Genomic DNA, 17,323 nt, shown 5'->3' on the forward strand with positions numbered 1-17,323 from the left:
TTGTATCACCTAAGGAAAAAAAAAAAGGAAAGGAAGTTCTTCAGTAACTGGGGATCTTTGCACTTGGACTCATTAGTATTATTTCATAGGTCTTCTAAGAGGTTATTAGCCACTGAGAATAGGATATTCTGGTAATTATCGAAGCCCTATTTGTTAGATTACTCATTTCCTGCTGCCGTCTTCCTCCACTGACAGGTATTCCTCTCCGTGAGGAATGGAATAGATCTATTAGTGGGACCCTCCCCCTTTTCATTAGGAACTTGACTGTCTCTATTCCACAGCCTACGATTACAAAGTTTGGGCAAAATCAAGAGTGGTTCCTCCCTAATTTATTTATCATTAATCTACCATTCTCTGACAACTTCATATATAACATTTAGTCTTCCGGGACTGATAAATCACAGAATTTCCCAAAGACTAGCTTGATCTCTGAGCCCCAAGAGGGAGTACATCCTAACAATATGAAGTCTAGGTAATATAGCTAAAAAAAATTAAAGTTTTAAAATTCTTATGACTCTCACAAGTAAGCAGATTTCAGAATCTTCTGCTGCCCTGTGACCTTAAGGTGATAATGATCATTCTTGTAAACTATCATTTGTCAAAGGATGTTTACAAAGTGCTTTCACATTTTGATTTGTTAATCCAAACGCTGTATAAGGTTTAGTGTGTTTTACCACTTGGAAGCCTGAGGGTCAGACATTTCAGTTTGGTTAAGAATACTTATTAAGGGTTTCCCTGGTGGCGCAGTGGTTGAGAGTCCGCCTGCCGATGCAGGGGGCGTGGGTTCGTGCCCCGGTCCGGGAGGATCCCACATGCTGCAGAGCAGCTGGGCCCGTGAGCCATGGCCGCTGAGCCTGCGCGTCCAGAGCCTGTGCTCCACAACGGGAGAGGCCACAACAGAGAGAGGCCCGCGTACCGCAAAAAAAAAAAAAAAAAAAAAAGAATACTTATTAATTGAATTGTTCAAGAATGTTCAGCTAGAAAGTGAATCAGAATTTGAACTCGGGTCTCCTGGTTTCAAATCCCAGGCTCTTTTCATTATAATGTACCAACTTTCTAGCTTGAGTATTACTATGTTTTGACTGACTAAAATTACTTTTTTAGCCATCTTATATGGGCAAGTTCTCTCTTCAGGGTTTCATCTTCATAGGTGTGTTGAAAAGGTCAATGAAGTGTCTTGTCATCTACGTAGACATCATCTCTAGCCAGGTGGAGCCATCCTCATTCTTCAGTAATACTAGGACTGTGGTAAGGTATATGGATCCATATACATTTTTCTGTGGTTTAATCATAGTCTGCATAGTCCTGATCTTTTCATTCTTGGTTCTTTATCACTGGCCACATGCTTCATGTCATATTTCACTGTAAAGTACCAGCTTCTGAATGCATCCCTTTTGTGCCTATATTATGCAGAATTGTAGGAAGTACATTCCTGAGAAATAGTTTACTAGTAATGGAACAAGGAATGGCCCAGTTAGCATCTGGCATGAGATTGCTTGACTTTTCCCCTTGATTATGAAATATTTTAAATTTTGTTAGCTATACAGATATTGAACCAGTCTCTTCCTTTTATAAAGATACTGGCAATTGCTCCATGATATCTGAACATTTTACCGTTGTTCATTTTCATTAAGGTAGTACTTTTCTTCTTAAAGATTAAAAAAAAATTCCTTTATAGCAAGTATGATGTTAGTGGTATTGGCACTTTTTAAGTGCTTTTTAGCCTATAAAGTGCTATCATACACTATTTCACTTGATCCTCATCAGCTTTATTAAATAGCACTATATATTAAAATGTGTGTAAGATCATTGAAGTATATTGACACATGAATACGTTCTCTTCTCCATCCCTAGGGGCCAAAATAGAAATCTCTTTATTCTTTAGCTGTGCTTCTCATAGTCTTTTCATTCCATCCAAGTAGAATTCGTCCTAAGTTATCTTCTCATGCTATTTCTCTGTTTAAATTCTAAAAAGATCCCTACTACCTATCAAATCAAGTCCAATTCATCACTTTGGCTGGCATGAAGGAGTCTGCGTAATTTGGCCCTAATCTACCTTTCCAGCTTTATCCCCCAATATTTTCATCAGCCCAATGCACCCTTCCTTTTCCTATATTCCTTGCCTATTCTCTATGTCTATATTTGTACTATTATACTGTGAAATTTGTTCCATTTTTCTATTATTGGAATCTTTCCACTAAGTGGTACTTGCTCTTCCTCAAGGCCTTTCCCAGAAACTTCAGTCTGTTGGACCTCTTATTTTGTGCAACCACCTTGTAATAATTATCTATGCTATGTTCTGTAAGTTTTTATATCCTGTGAGCCTTTCCTTATTGTATTTTTAATTATTCCATATGTACTAACAACACTAACTGCTAACGCTTACAAAGCGCTTACCGCGTGCCAGATATTCTTAGTAGTTTATAACTACATACTTATTTAATCCTTGCAACAACCCTGTGAAGTGGGTACTGTTATTATCCTCACTTTGCAGATGAGGAAACTGGAACAGAAAGGTTATTAACTTGCTTAAGTTGTGGGACCAAAATATACACCCAGGCACTAAGTCTTGATACTTGTTGAGGGCGAGCCAAAGTTCACGTAGCACACCTCCCCCCAGCACAGAGCACCCATACTATTAATACTGCCTCGAATCACACTGGTTTGGGGGAGGCCTTATCCCAGTTCTGCAACAGGTCTGATGCCAAGGAGTGGCGTTGAAGAAGGTGAGTTCCTGATTAAGCGGCATGCCCGTAAGAGGGTCTGTGAGAGGAAGAGTTCCCAATCTGCATTAACAGCCTCCCCATCTCCGTCAGCCTTAGCCTTCATTTAATTAGGCTTCTTTAAACTTACCCCTACACAGTTACTTAGAGGTCTCATAAAAGGCCTGATTTCAAGTTTCTGTAGCAAAAGTTTTATTTTTAGTACTCGTATTTGAATATGGTCATGTCTGATTGGGGAATCCAAACCAAATTATAAGGCCAATATGTGAAGGTTTATTTTAAGGATTACTGGCAAAGCTACCGTGCTCCACCCCCTGCCCTCCTGCCTTCCACTGCCCACCTGCTGTCGCTCCCCTGCAGCCCACTTCCCCCTCTCCACCCCCAACAGTAATATACAGTGAGTTGTGCTGTTCTCTCTCTATGACAGTGGGGTGGAATGTCGAAAAACTAAGTAGTTCCTGATGTTAGGACTGTAAGAGAGAGGAGGCGGTAGTTCAAATATGAAAGTGCTGCAGGGGTGTGTGCAGGGGGTGTCAGTAGATGGTAAAAAAGCCTTAGAGGCTAAAAGGAAGATCAGCATTCCACTGAGGTTTTTTTCTTTAGATAATTAAAAGAAATATATCCAAATAGGCCTAATATTAAAAATATTCTTCTCCTTCTCTAAAAGTGATGGATAGCCCATGACCAAGAGGATATGTGCTCTTAGTGTATGGATCACTGCATAGTGTATGGATCTGTAGTGTATAGATCCCTGGTTAAGTCCTCATGGTTAGCTAGGGCTAGAATCTGTGGTGTGGGAATGATGAAGAAGAGCAAAGCCACTGCCCTCAAACCCTAGACCTAACTGGTTTTACTTTAATTGCTAAGGGTCTTGTCCATTAGAAGTTCTCTTTATTTTTATCATACAATAGTATCTCCCTGTTCCTAAGTTTAATACAAAATAAAACTAAATTTTCGGGTAGAGAAGACCATAGTCAGGGAAGAAGAATCAACTACCAAAGACTTAGGGTTTGAAATCATAATCCTGGAAAGTTACTTAATCTCTTGGAGCTTCAGTTTTCTCCTCCGTAGAGTGGACAGGAGGATGACAATGTACATCACAGGCTTACCGTGAGGATCGCTCTAACACTGCTACTTCATCTCTCACCCCTCCACCAGGTACACTCTGCAAAAACTAATACTGGTGACTTGCAGGTCCCCAAACTAGAAGAGACGTGCTTTCATTCTGTCTCATCCCATTCTTCCAACTCTTTCATCTGGTTCATCCTTTAAGATTCAGTTTAGGCATCACCTCTTTTACTTTCTCTTTGTTGCAGGTTTTGTTCCTTCTCTGCCATTTTGATAATAACCTAGTTATACCTCATCACACTTCTTTGCACTTACTTTTCAGTCCTCTGCGTTAGACTATGAACTCTCTAAGAGTAAAGTCTTGTATGTCTTGTTCATTTTTTTATGCTTTTGATGTCAAGCACGTTGCCTGGTATGTATTCCTTGATAGGTGGGTAGAAGGAAAAGAGGGAGGAATAAATAAGCTGCTATATGTGAAAGCATTTTGTAAACTATAAAGTGCTATGCACATGGTTTTGTCATTTTGTATTATATTCCTTAATGATGTATTTTTAATACATTCTAAATGTCCATTTTTAGAAAGCCTTGATCCTGCTGATGTAATTCTTAGATATTGGCTATATTGTTACAGTATCCAGGGACAGCATCTTCTGTTACAGGATTTTATTTTCCATGTTGTTTTCCAACAATTTAATTAATTAGGCTTAACTCAACAGGTTTATTAATCTGTAATTACTTCACATCTGTTTATTAAAAATATATATTTCACTCACATGTGGTTCCATAATGTCTACCTCAGTCTTTATTGTTTCACATTTATAATGAAAATAAAACCCTCTCCATCATACTGAAAATAGATTGACTATTGTTTCTTCTTCTTGGAGTCTGTACTGAAAATAAACACCTCTAATTTTATTAGCAGGGTAGGAGCTTAATATTTAATACAAAATTATGCATGTATTAATACCTCTCTTCCGGTCTTTTAATGTCAAGGATATTGGATTCCGACTCGACTCATTACATACCATCCTGCAACAGGAAGTCCTGTTACAAGAGGATGTGGAACTGATTGAGCTACTTGATCCCAGTGTCCTGTCTGCAGGGCAACCTCAACAACAGGAAAATGGACACCTTCCAACACTTTGCTCCCTGGCGACCCCTAATATTTGGTACTGTCCAGAAAACATCTATCCGTTGCTTACATACAGAGTATTACCAGAGGAAATCCATCATCACGCTCTCCATTATAAAGGCATTATAAACATTTTAGCATTTTAATTAATGTAATGATATGCCAGAGGTTAAAAAAAAAAAAAAAAAAAAAAAAAGTAGGGCCTCCCTGGTGGCGCAGTGGTTGAGAGTCCGCCTGCCGATGCAGGGGATACGGGTTCGTGCCCCGGTCTGGGAGGATCCCATATGCCGCGGAGCGGCTGGGCCCGTGAGCCGTGGCCGCTGGGCCTGCGCATCCGGAGCCTGTGCTCCGCAACGGGAGAGGCCACAACAGTGAGAGGCCCGCATACAGCAAAAAAAACAAACAAACAAAAAAAAACAAAACAAAACAAACAAACAAAAAAAGTCCCTTTCTAAAGTAAATACTATTTCAAGTGAAGGTGGAAAAAATATCCAGTTTGATTATTATATACTTTCAACTCAGTATAGTTAGTGCTGTGTTTAACAACCCAATAAGCAGGTATAACATATGCCCAAAAAAAAATCTCTCTTACCCATATACCTATACACATGTGCGCATGAAGGCCTAGCCAGTGCTGTATGTTTCTTTACCATTAATAGATTATGTAATAATTACATTGTAGAGACACCAAGGATAGGACATGGGGCATGGAGGTAAACAGTTGAATCCTGCTTTGTTGGGTGAGAAGAGATCATAGACAATAGACAATTCAAACTATCCTAAAACTTGTCAACCACTTAAAGTATTTGGGTCTAATGCAGAAGTTTCAGGCCATAATCTGTTAAAAAGAAATATATATGTATAGTAAAAAGGGATTATATATACAGAACTGTTAATAGCCTCTTCCTATTAAAGTATGAGTTTATTAAATGAACTAAATTATTGCTCGAACTGTTCAAGCCATATGGGCAGTTACACTCATTGGCCGCAGTGTTCTGAATTTATCTGTCTTTCCTGTCACATTGACAAATGCTTCATATTGTAATAGATAGCAAAGTATGGTGTTTTCCAAATATGTAGTCACTCAGATATCATGATGAAGTAAAGCATGTTATCCTTTAAAAATATAAGAACTTAAGGAGCTGCTAGAAGGAAGCATAGGTTTTAAGAATTTTATAACTTTATATTCAAGTTTTCTTTGACCTCAAATGTCATTAAGCAATTCTGAGCCCTATAAATACGTTATAGACTTTGCTATAAATACATAAAAGTATATGATGAGATTTTGCTTTATGATATTACCAATATTGTCTAACAGTAAAGGATTCCAAGGGAAATTAGGGCAGGCAAATATTTATTAAGAAGCATTCTTACATTTTCTTTATAGTTTGACTATATAACTGTCTTCAAGTAGTGTTGATGTTGTTTTTCGGATATCCTCAGATACAGCTCCCCTATATTTACCTCTTTCTTTTATTTTCACATTTTCATCTAAGCCTTCATTGCTTGAATGATGTATGTTAGTCTGTAGATTTGTAATTGACCTAAATTTAAAAAATTTCATACATATTTTGACTTCAGTTAAAGCAGTTTAAAAATATAAAGCTTGTCCATATTACGGTCTGCAGTAAATATGTATATTCCAGAATTGTGGTGATGGTTATTTAAAATTAATGATAAAATAAAAAATAAAATTAATGATAAAATAAAATAAGATGGGGCTTCCCTGGTGGCACAGTGGTTGAGAGTCCGCCTGCCAATGCAGGGGACACGGGTTTGTGCCCTGGTCCAGGAAGATCCCACATGCCGCGGAGCGGCTGGGCCCGTGAGCCATGGCCGCTGAGCCTGTGTGTCCGGAGCCTGTGCTCTGCAACGGGAGAGGCCACAACAGTGCGAGGCCCACATACCGCAAAAAATAAATAAATAAAATAAAATAAGATGACTTTATTCAAAGCAATTACTCATGAAGTATATATTATTTCTAATTGGAAAAATGCTTATATTTTCTTGAGGTATTATATGTTTTTGCACAGATAATTAAAGTCTAATTTTAGGGGAAAAGACCTCATGATATCTCGAAATATTAAAGGTTTTTAGTATTAAAAATTAGTAAAAATTAAAGTTTTTTTAAATTTTATATTTGTAAAGTCAGATTTTAAAATCTGTAATTTGTTTTTAGGTTAAAGAACACATATCTTTAAAAAAAAAAAAAGGTTTTTTCAGAAGATACCTATTTATGTCCTTTACCTAAACTGATTAGCTCTAGACAGTGGGTGTCTAGCAACTAGACAGTGGTGCTAGATATTTTTTAACTGTTTCATATTACTTTTTAAATGTCATATTTTATAAAGTCATACTTTATAAAGAAGCTAGCGTTTTATCTATTTTAGGAAACCTGAATTGCTAACTAAAGTAACTCATCTTTCTCTGGACTGATGGATATCATTTTTTTGGCTTTTCTATTCTAGGGATGTCTCAGTGCTATTTGCCTTCATTAGTTTGCTCATTATGCTTCCCACTTGGTGGATTGTATCTTCCTGGCTGCTATGGGGAGTGATTCTATTTGTTTATCTGATCATAAGAGCTTTGAGATTATGGAGGACAGCAAAACTACAAATAACCCTAAAAAAATACAATGTCCATTTGGAAGATATAGCAACAAATAGCCGAGGTTTTACTAACCTCGTGAGAAAAGCTTTACGTCTCATTCAAGAAACTGAAGTCATTTCCAGAGGATTTACACTGTGAGTTCATTTTTCATTTTATTTTTTAAATAATTCTTTTCTACTACATAGTTAAATTAGAATGTTTATTACCTATTTTCATTTTTGTTTTGCATTTACAGAAAAAACTAGGTTTCTCTTTAGCACTTATTAAAGTCTGTTAACTGCTAAGTGAAAGAATAAATACATTATATATTAGATTTAATAAGTGGTATGATTCTTTTTTCTACTTTGAGAAACCAAAGTGCTTTGAGAATCATGATTATTTCTGTGTGTTACTACGTGATTACATAAGATAATATATAGAGAGAGCCTTGATCCTCGCATGCAGTAGTTACCCAATAAATATTTGTTCTCTTTACTCACCATCAGATGCTCTCTTTACTCAGTTTACATGGTAGGTGTATCTGACAAGAATTCATTTTGAAAACTCTTGCCATGTATTAATAATATTCTTTAGGTTAATATTAGTAGATATTTTGGCACTGATACTCTCAGATACTCTCACTGATATTTAATATGGGAAATTAAATATTCCACAGTCTAGCTGTAAGTGTATTAAGCTACCGGATGGATAGGCTATTTATTCTATTATTAAAGGGAAAACACCAATTATGTTCCATATTCTATGCCAGACAATTTTGCATACAACTAAAGGCATACAATTATAAGCGGTAGAGCAAATGTTCAAGTTCATTCCATCTGCCTCTAAAGCTTATTTCCCGTACACTAGGCTGCCAGCTAAGCACTTACAGATGACAGTTGTAGTATAGTATATTTAATAATTTATATAACTCATATAACGTCTGCAACCTATAGGTGGGAGAAAGTAAGTATATGGCAGAGAATAATTGTTGCTCTTAATTAGTTGTATCTGGAAAGTCATGAAAAGAGGCGGGCAGAAGAACCTTGGGTAGTCATTGCACCCTCCACTCTGCTCACTCTAGAGTAGTACCTAAACAATCTTGACATAAAAGCTGTATTTGGAATATCATGAAACAGGAAAGTAGAAGAATCTCCAGTAATCCTCTCATTTTTCACTCTGTTGTGTTCTGGAACACTGTTTTAAACTCCAGAGACATGAGAGAGATTTTATAATTTCTCTTTCTGCTTAATTCAAAATGTAACAGTCCTTAGTGTCTGTTAATTTTGGTCTTTCCATTGTAGTTAAAGTCCACTTCTTGTTGATAGAGCATAGCAAATACTGAGTGTCAAATTTTAAAAGTTAAAAATCATACTAAGTAAGTACTATAGCTCCTTTTCATTCTGGACTTGCACAAGAGGACTGACAGGTTAAGCAAAGTGGCTCTGTGTCCAATTAATGCTTAGGCCTGTATAGATGATTCTGTGCCTTTTGTCATTGTCCCACTTTTACCCATATGTATAGAATTGGCATGAAGAGCTAAAATGGGCCCGTTAGGCATGATTTCCCTCTGGATTATGACTTCTATCTGTTCAAATGCAGACAGACAGAAAAATTTTTGGAACAATTGTACTTCACTTGTCTCCATCTCACTGGAAAATGGATTGAAAAAATTATGAGGAATAATAAATTTTGAATCATAATTTTTTAGAAATATTTTCATTTTTAAGACTGAGTTAGTAAAATGGAACACAAACGATAGTGTCCATATATTGAAAATATTAGTGCTGTTTTATTCTGCCTCAGCTTTTCCTCTCTAGCAAATAATTTAACCCTTCTTTGCCTCATTTCTTTATTTTAAAATAAGCCTATCCGTCATTGTCCTGTTTTTTATAGATTTTTAATGCCTGAATATGTTTAGTTTGGTTTAACATTTTTTTAAGTTTTGAGTTAGATGTCTTATTTTACAAATTTGTGGTTATAGTGTAAGAAATTTATAAATTCCAAATACTTTGTTTTACTATTAGGAGAGGTTACTAGTTAGGTGAAAAACTTATTGTCTGGAAAACTATGTAATATGAAATCACTCATAGTTTTATTTATAAAAGCATAATACATTACATGGTGTTGTTGCAAATAGGTACTCCCCATTTATCTTTGGAAAAGTGCTTATGAAATGTGCCTCCTCTTGAACAGTTTTGAGAGTAGCTATGCTACTACGTAGTAACCCTTACTTTGCCTTTCTACTTGCATTCCCCTGTTGGCCACTGGTCCTGTTATCTTTCTGCGTCCCCTACTTCATTTTGAGTAGGTAAGTGCCAGTGGCTGCAGGTGGGTAAGTCATTTTACCCTACTTTTATGAATGTACAGAATGTATTTCTATACAGTATTTGATTGTTCTGTACAAATGACCAAAAATACGATTGATGAACATATGTAAATGCATATTAAGAATGTGAAAGTGTTTATAATTAAGGCTTTCAGACTTACTGTAGACATAGGTTTTGAAAACTAAATGTAAAGTAGTACCACTTTAGTATATTCTGGCAGATAGAGTGTCTATATCAAAAAGTTACAGTTTCTTATATAAATATTCCTACAGTTCTACTATATTTCAATTAAAATTTGTTGTTTCCCCATATCAGAGGGAGCCTTTATTCTTTGAGATTTTAATTTTTCATTTGTCTTTTTTCTGGTGGCTATATATGTGTCAGGGAAATATCTATTTATGAGACCTGAGTTGGGATATTTATAAGCATTTTCTAATGAAAATCATGAAAAAGGAATTTTTTTTCCTAAGTTTAATAGAATTGTGGATTTAGAAAACAAAAACTTTAGGACACCTGTACAGTTGTATCACATTTTACTTTTCAAGTTTGCTTGACAGGGTCAGTGCTGCTTGCCCATTTAATAAAGCTGGACAGCATCCCAGTCAGCATCTCATCGGTCTTCGGAAAGCTGTCTACAGAACTGTAAGAGCCAACTTTCAAGCAGCAAGGCTAGCTACCCTATACATGCTGAAAAAATATCCTTTTCTGTCTGTGTGTAAGAATAAGCAATGTTTCCAGAGTCCTGAATATAGATATCATAGCTGCATCCTATAAAAGTTAACTGTAAACTTAAATTGCCTATTTTGAAGCTGATTTCCATCATCACTTCTATTTTAAAACTAGGGGAATGACAATAATAGACAGGAAGAAAGTTCTTCTGCTCTTATGTGGCTCATTTTTAACAAGGAAAACATTTGAAGTCCCTCCCTTCACTGGTCCAAAGAATAAAGTCAAAAGAACCTGGCTTCTCTAGGTCAGACATTTTTTCAAATTACTGAACGTGACAAATTTGCGTCATGACGTGGAAATAAACTGGCAACAGGAAATCCTTCCCCTTTCAAAAAACAGAGGCTCTAGGGTCAGATTGGCTGTCTAAATTTTGGCTGAATCAGTTACTGTGTAGGTGACCGTAAGCAAGTCTCTTCACTCTCTATACCTTGCTTTATTTATTGGTAAACTGACAATAATAACAAAATCTTCCTGACTGCTTTTGTTAGACCAAATGAATTGGTGCATATCAAGTGCTTAGGCAGTGTCTGGTATATAATAAGCACTTAAAGACTGCATGACAATAAGTCTGTCTCTTAAATTTACTAAATCAGGAAATTAGGTCTGTTAGAAAGTAAAAGTGTATAAGATCTTTATTTTAGTTAAAATGTAGTTAGGTAAGTTATGAGTAAATGGGATGCAAAAACTACTTTGTTGTACCTTCAGTATGCTGAGTACTGTAACACTGATAAATATAATGCTTAAAAGTTAACAGAGTGCTTTATGTTCTATCATTATATCCTTATACAAACCTTTCCATCTAGATTTTCTTATCTCCACTTTATGCGAAAACTGAATAAAATCTCTATATGGGATTTACCCAGTGTCACACAGTTAGTAAGAGGTGAAATTGTGTCTTGACTGTAGGACTTAGGACTTTAAACCTTTTCTATATAAGTATAGATTTACTATATCTAGATACACACACACACATACATACATACACATATTGTACTGTATTACCTCTTTGGAAATTGGGAGAAAGCACTTTCATTTTAGTCAAGAACTTGTCTATTCAGTTTGTTTACTGCCTAAATACCTGCCTGCGATGTGCTAGGAAGACAGAACAAAAACCTGTACTACCTACTTTTAAAGACTTTTGAGTGTAGTCAGTAGATATTCATAATACAGTGTAAGTGCCCAGGGTGCCTTCCAGCATAGCAGGACAATGTACTTGACCTGTGACTTCTGTGAAGACACAGAAGGCTTTCAGGGAAGCGACACCTGAGTTGACCCTCAAGGAATGAGTAGGAGTTGACCTTGAGGATAAAAGTGTGCATTGCAAGTAGAAGGAAGAAAAGATATAGAAGGAAATAGATATATGACAGTGTGGGATGTTAACTGCAAGTAGTTATTCATTCAGTGAATATTATGCCAAGCAGTTTGCTAGTCACTAGATATACAGTGGTCCACATAATAGACATGGTCCCTGCCTCGGGGAGCCTATAGATTAGTGAGGGATTGGGAGTGAGGTGGGCTGAGAGGGCCCTAACAAAGATTGCAGATGGTATGAATTCCCTGGGCCAGTCACTTATCTAGATACTGGGAACCTAGCAGTGAACAAGATAGACAAGATCCTTGTTCTTATGGAGTTTGCCTTCTAGTGAATGATATAATTAATAAAAACTGAACAGAATATTTTCAGATATTTGCTATAAAGGGGAAAAACCCCAGGGGAATAGGATAGCGAGTGATTGGTGGGTTGCTGTTTTTGATTGGATGATAGGGGAAGGCCTGCAATTTAAACTTAGATTTGAGATGGAGTTCCAGTCAGATGGACCAGCGAGTATAAAGATCTTGTGGCAGGAGTGAATTTAGTATGATTGGAGTATAGAAAAAGGACCATCATACTCGAAGACTGCAGCACAGTAAGTTGGGAGTCCGAGTATGAGATGAGATTCAGAGGTAGGCAGGGGCCGGATCATATTCTCCATATAAGAAACCTTAAGGAATTAAAAAAGTATCCACCAACTATTTCTTTGGAAAGACCAGTAAGTTATATAAACCCTCGTGTGCCTGATCAAAGTAAAAAGAATAGAAATATACAAGATTAGTAATGAGAACAGAGCAAGAAATTAAAATTATTTTAAGGGGATAGTATCTGTAACTTTGTGGCCACAACTTTGAAACTGTAGGGAGAAATGAATCATTTCATATCAAAACACAAATCTCTAAAACTGACCTAGGAAGAATTCAGAAACTGGAGATTAATAAAAAGAACTCCATTAAAAAAAAGAAAGCACCTGGTTATATATGTAAACAATGGAAAATGTGCAGCTGTAAAAAAGTGATAAAAGGTCTTGATGCACTATTGTGGAATGATCTCCAAATTATGTTGTTAAATGGAAAAAAAAAACGAAGTGCACAGAGCAGTATTTATACTACCCTTCCATTTGTACGTAGAAGGGATTGTATATATGAGGGGATAAATAAGAGTGTGTGTGCATGTGTATATACACATATATATATCCCCACATACACACACATTTATATTTGGATTTCCTTTTATGCATGTACATAAACATAAGATATCTTGAAGTATACACCAGATACTAGTAACAGTGATTGCCTTTGCCTTTGGGTAGGTGAACTAGGTGGCTAAGGGATAGAGGTAGGAAGCAGTTTTTATTATACCCCTTAATACCTTATAAATTTTTAATCCTGTGAATATATAACTTATTCAAAAACTAAGTGAATGAAAAAATGTTTGACTACCTGGCCCAGATGGTTTTGTAGTTTAAAAAAAAAAACTATTTCAGACCATAGAAAAGGTTAGAAAGCTACAGTACATCATTTTATTTATGCAGATACTATCATCTCAGTTCCAAATAAAAACCAATCTCACAAATAGAATATTTATAGATTCCGCCTAGTACTATATCAAAAGATTATTATAATATGACAAAATAGGGATATGTTATAAATGCATGAAGAGTTCAGATATCAAGAATTGTATGGATGTAATTCTTTACAAAAACAGTGAAAGAGGAGGAAATCACATAGTAATGTTGATAGATGCGCACGAGGAAGAGGAAGGCAGAAACAGCAGCAGTCTCTGTCAACAACCTAGATGGAACAGGCTTAGTGTTACTTACATCAGTAGTTTATGTTTTCAGGTAGCGGTCAGGTAATGATGTCCTGCAGTGTGCAGACTTGGAGGAAAAGAGGAAGTATTTGCTGTAGGGTGGTGAGGGCCTGAGCCATGATACAATAAAGTACATAATACAGTTTCAAAAGGTAGATGCGAAAAATAACTAAATTAGCACTTTAGCGCTTGTGAAGAGTTGAACTTTTAATTGTCCAGCTATAAAGACATTTTATTCTCAAGTATCCTGTAAGATTTGAGGTATATTAATGTATTAGATTTTAAGATTAGTCTCTTTTTTAAAAAACTGATGTAAATCTCCTCAAAGTTCAGAACAAAGATAAGTAAAGGTAATTTTGGACAGTTTTATTGTACTCTTTATGCTTTAATGAAAAGGCTTTGTTGATTGCCTTAACCTAATTTAACCTACCCCCTGAACTCTGAGAGTGACAATGTAACCAACTACATCTGTGTGGTGCCTTTTAAGGAGCTGGGCCTTGGACTTAGTGAAGAGCAGATTTCAGAAGAGGAAGCACATAACCTTACAGATGGCTTTAGCCTGCCTGCATTGAAGGTAATCCATTCATGGATGGGAAGGGCCAAAGAAAAGATAGATGCATTTGGATTGTGCCTGCGCTTTCTGAACATAAATGATGCACCTGTTTCTTTTGTTGTTTGCTGGATACCATTACCATAATAGCCTTACTGATGTTTTTGAAACTGCCTTTAAAGAGGGACAGCACTGTGAAGACTGGATGAAGAGTGGGAATTCCCTGGCGGTCCAGTGGTTAGGACTCTGCGCTTCCACTGCAGGGGGCACAGGTTCCATCCCCAGTCAGGGAACCAAGATACCACATTCTGCGCAGTGCAGCCATAAATAAATGTATCAATGAATGAAGAGAGGAGACCCTTATGTTCTGATATTGAAATACTTTAAATTCTTACTATAGGCATTTCTTGTATTAAATTAGAGTTTGAAGATAAATGAGTTTAGTAGGAACCCAATATATGAGTGATTTTATTTACTAGCCATTTGTTTCAACAAACATGGGTAAAGAACATACAAGATCAGCATCTTTCCTTGGAAAATCTCCAAAATTCTTATATAGAACAAGAATCTTTTCATATTTTAAAAACCACATAAAAGGATATATTTGACTACATAAGAATTAAACTTCTAAACTTTAAATGCTATATATATATATTTTTTTTTTTTTTTTTTTTTTTTTTTTTTGCGGTACGTGGGCCTCTCACTGTTGTGGCCTCTCCCGTTGTGGAGCACAGGCTCCGGACGCGCAGGCGCAGCGGCCATGGCTCATGGGCCCAGCCGCTCCGCGGTATGTGGGATCTTCCCGGATCGGGGCACGAACCCGCGTCCCCTACATCGGCAGGCGGACTCTCAACCACTGCGCCACCAGGGAAGCCCTATATAGATATATTTTTTAAATTTATTTATTTATTTTTGGCTGCGTTGGGTCTTCGTTGCTGCACGTGGGCTTCCTCTAGTTGCGGCAAGCGGGGGCTACTCCTTGTTGCGATGCGCGGGCTTCTCACTGTGGTGGCTTCTCCTGTTGTGGAGCACGGGCTCTAGGCTTGCGGGCTCAGTAGTTGTGGCTTGTGGGCTCTGGAGCACAGGCTCAGTAGTTGTGGCGCATGGGCTTCATTGCTCCGCGGCACGTGGGATCTTCCCGGACCAGGGCTCGAACCGGTGTTCCCTGCATTGGCAGATGGATTCTTTTTTTGTTTTGTTTTGTTTGTTTGTTTACTTACTTACTTATTTATTTATGGCTGCATGGGTCTTCAGTGCTGCATGCAGGCTTTCTCTAGTTGTGGCAAGGGGGGGCTACTATTCATTGCGGTGCACAGGCTTCTCATTTCTCATTGCAGTGGCTTCTCTTGTTGCTGAGCACGGGCTGTAGGTGCGTGGGTTTCAGTAGTTGCAGGACATGGGCTCAGTAGTTGTGGCTCGCGGGCTGTAGAGCACAGGCTCAGTAGTTGTGGTGCATGGGCTTTGTTGCTCCGCGGCATGTGGGATCTTCCCGGACCAGGGCTCAAACCTGTGTCCCCTGCATTGGCAGACGGATTCTTAACCACTGCACCACCAGAGAAGCCCCAAATGCTGTATACTTTAAATGTAAATAAGCTCAGGAAAAAAATTTCAGTGATTTATAAACAAAGGGCTTGAATTCTTTCTACATAAAGAGCACTAAGGTATGTGAAACCTATTGAAGATAGGTCAGGTGTGTGAATTGCCAGTTCACAAAAACCAGAAATGGCCAATAAATGTGATAAAAATTTTCAGCCTTACTAGTATTTTGCCAAGGATATCGAAAGTTGATAATACTCATTGTCAGTGAAAATTCTGAGAGACCTCACACCAGTGGTCAAAGTATAAACTGCTTCACTTTAGCTGTGAATACCAGTCTTCACAAAGGTATGTACCCTTTACGCCAGCAATTTTAAGCTCACAGATTCATCTCAGGAAGTAATCAAAGATATATGTTCATAATATTACTACAGCAGCAAATCTTCGAAATGACTTAAAAATTCAGTGATTTGAGTTTGGTAATGAGATTTATGGTATATTCATTTAATGAACTGCTTTGGAGTTAGTAGTAGAAAAAAATAACATGAAAAAACATAAGTTAAAGCATCTTACAAAAACTAACTGTACGCATTGTAAGATTCCAGTAGTATTTTTAAAAAGTCAAGCCAAATGTCTTTAAATTCCTTTTCAGTATTTAGCAAACTCCACTTAGATATTTTTTTATTTCTAGCCTTTAACTTCACTTGATACCATGGAAATCAGTGCAAGTGTAGTTAACAGCATATTTTTCAAGATTCATTTTGTTTTGAACCGTATAAACTTTTACATCTTTAAAATTTTCAGATCCACATAAAAGTTCTAGTTCTCCTGTTTGTTTTTCTTTCCAGTTACTTGAAATTTGCCTTGATTTATTTTTAACCTCATTCTAACCCATCTTAATAAATGGCATCATACAACTTATTAAGCTAGAAACCTGGGCACTATCCTTCTTATCCCTCTTTTTACCCTTCACGTATAAGCTATGAGTAGATTTTTGTGTTGGTTCCACCTTCAAAATACATTTTAAACTCATTCACTTTTTTTCATGTCATTTCCCACCATTCTAGTCCCAGCCGCCATCATTCTTACCGAGGCTGCTACAATGGTTTTCTTACTGGTTTCCTTAGTTCCCTAAAGTTCGTTTCAGAATACAGTTTGACATGTAAAGTGCCTTAAAAATGATATATGCTTTAAATCAGTAATTCCACTTCTGCAAGTCTTTCTTAAGGAAATGATTTCAAATATACTAAAGCTTTATATACCAGGTTGCTTATTAGCTTTGCTTATGATAGTGAATAATGGAACACAGCCTAAATGTGCAGCAGTAGAGGAATAGTTGCATGAATTACAGTAAGTCCAACATGGTGAACCATTGTATACCAGCTACAACTTGCTTATGAAGATTTTGTAAAAACTTGGAGAAACCAGTGAAACAATCAGGATACATAAATATATATTTAGTAACTCTGTTTAGAAAAAGACCATGAGAAAATACTAATATACCAATAGCTCCTCTTTAGTGTGGTTGCACTATAGGTAATTCCA

At 36.8% G+C, this 17,323-nt stretch overlaps 1 protein-coding gene across 6 annotated transcripts in view; it reads left to right on the forward strand.

Annotated features, from left to right (window-relative positions):
* The window catches only part of VEZT (vezatin, adherens junctions transmembrane protein), a gene marked incomplete at its 3' end in the record, with an annotated part of 74,492 nt that overhangs the window by 39,751 nt on the left and 17,418 nt on the right, over nucleotides 1-17,323 (forward strand). For 3 of the 6 annotated variants that reach the window (XM_082634679.1, XM_082634682.1, XM_082634681.1), the window contains exons 4-7: nucleotides 4,785-4,960; nucleotides 7,392-7,667; nucleotides 10,385-10,534; nucleotides 14,119-14,266. In XM_082634679.1, coding sequence (XP_082490805.1) covers nucleotides 4,785-4,960; nucleotides 7,392-7,667; nucleotides 10,385-10,534; nucleotides 14,119-14,266 — 750 coding nt within the window. Of the gene's footprint in view, nucleotides 1-1,134; nucleotides 1,249-4,784; nucleotides 4,961-7,391; nucleotides 7,668-10,384; nucleotides 10,535-14,118; nucleotides 14,267-17,323 lie in introns of all 6 variants that reach the window. The other 3 variants (XM_082634680.1, XM_082634684.1, XM_082634683.1) reach the window with 2 other exon arrangements.

This window comes from Mesoplodon mirus (assembly GCF_964341445.2).
Source record: "Mesoplodon mirus genome assembly, chromosome: 11".
Taxonomy (NCBI): domain Eukaryota; kingdom Metazoa; phylum Chordata; class Mammalia; order Artiodactyla; family Ziphiidae; genus Mesoplodon; species Mesoplodon mirus.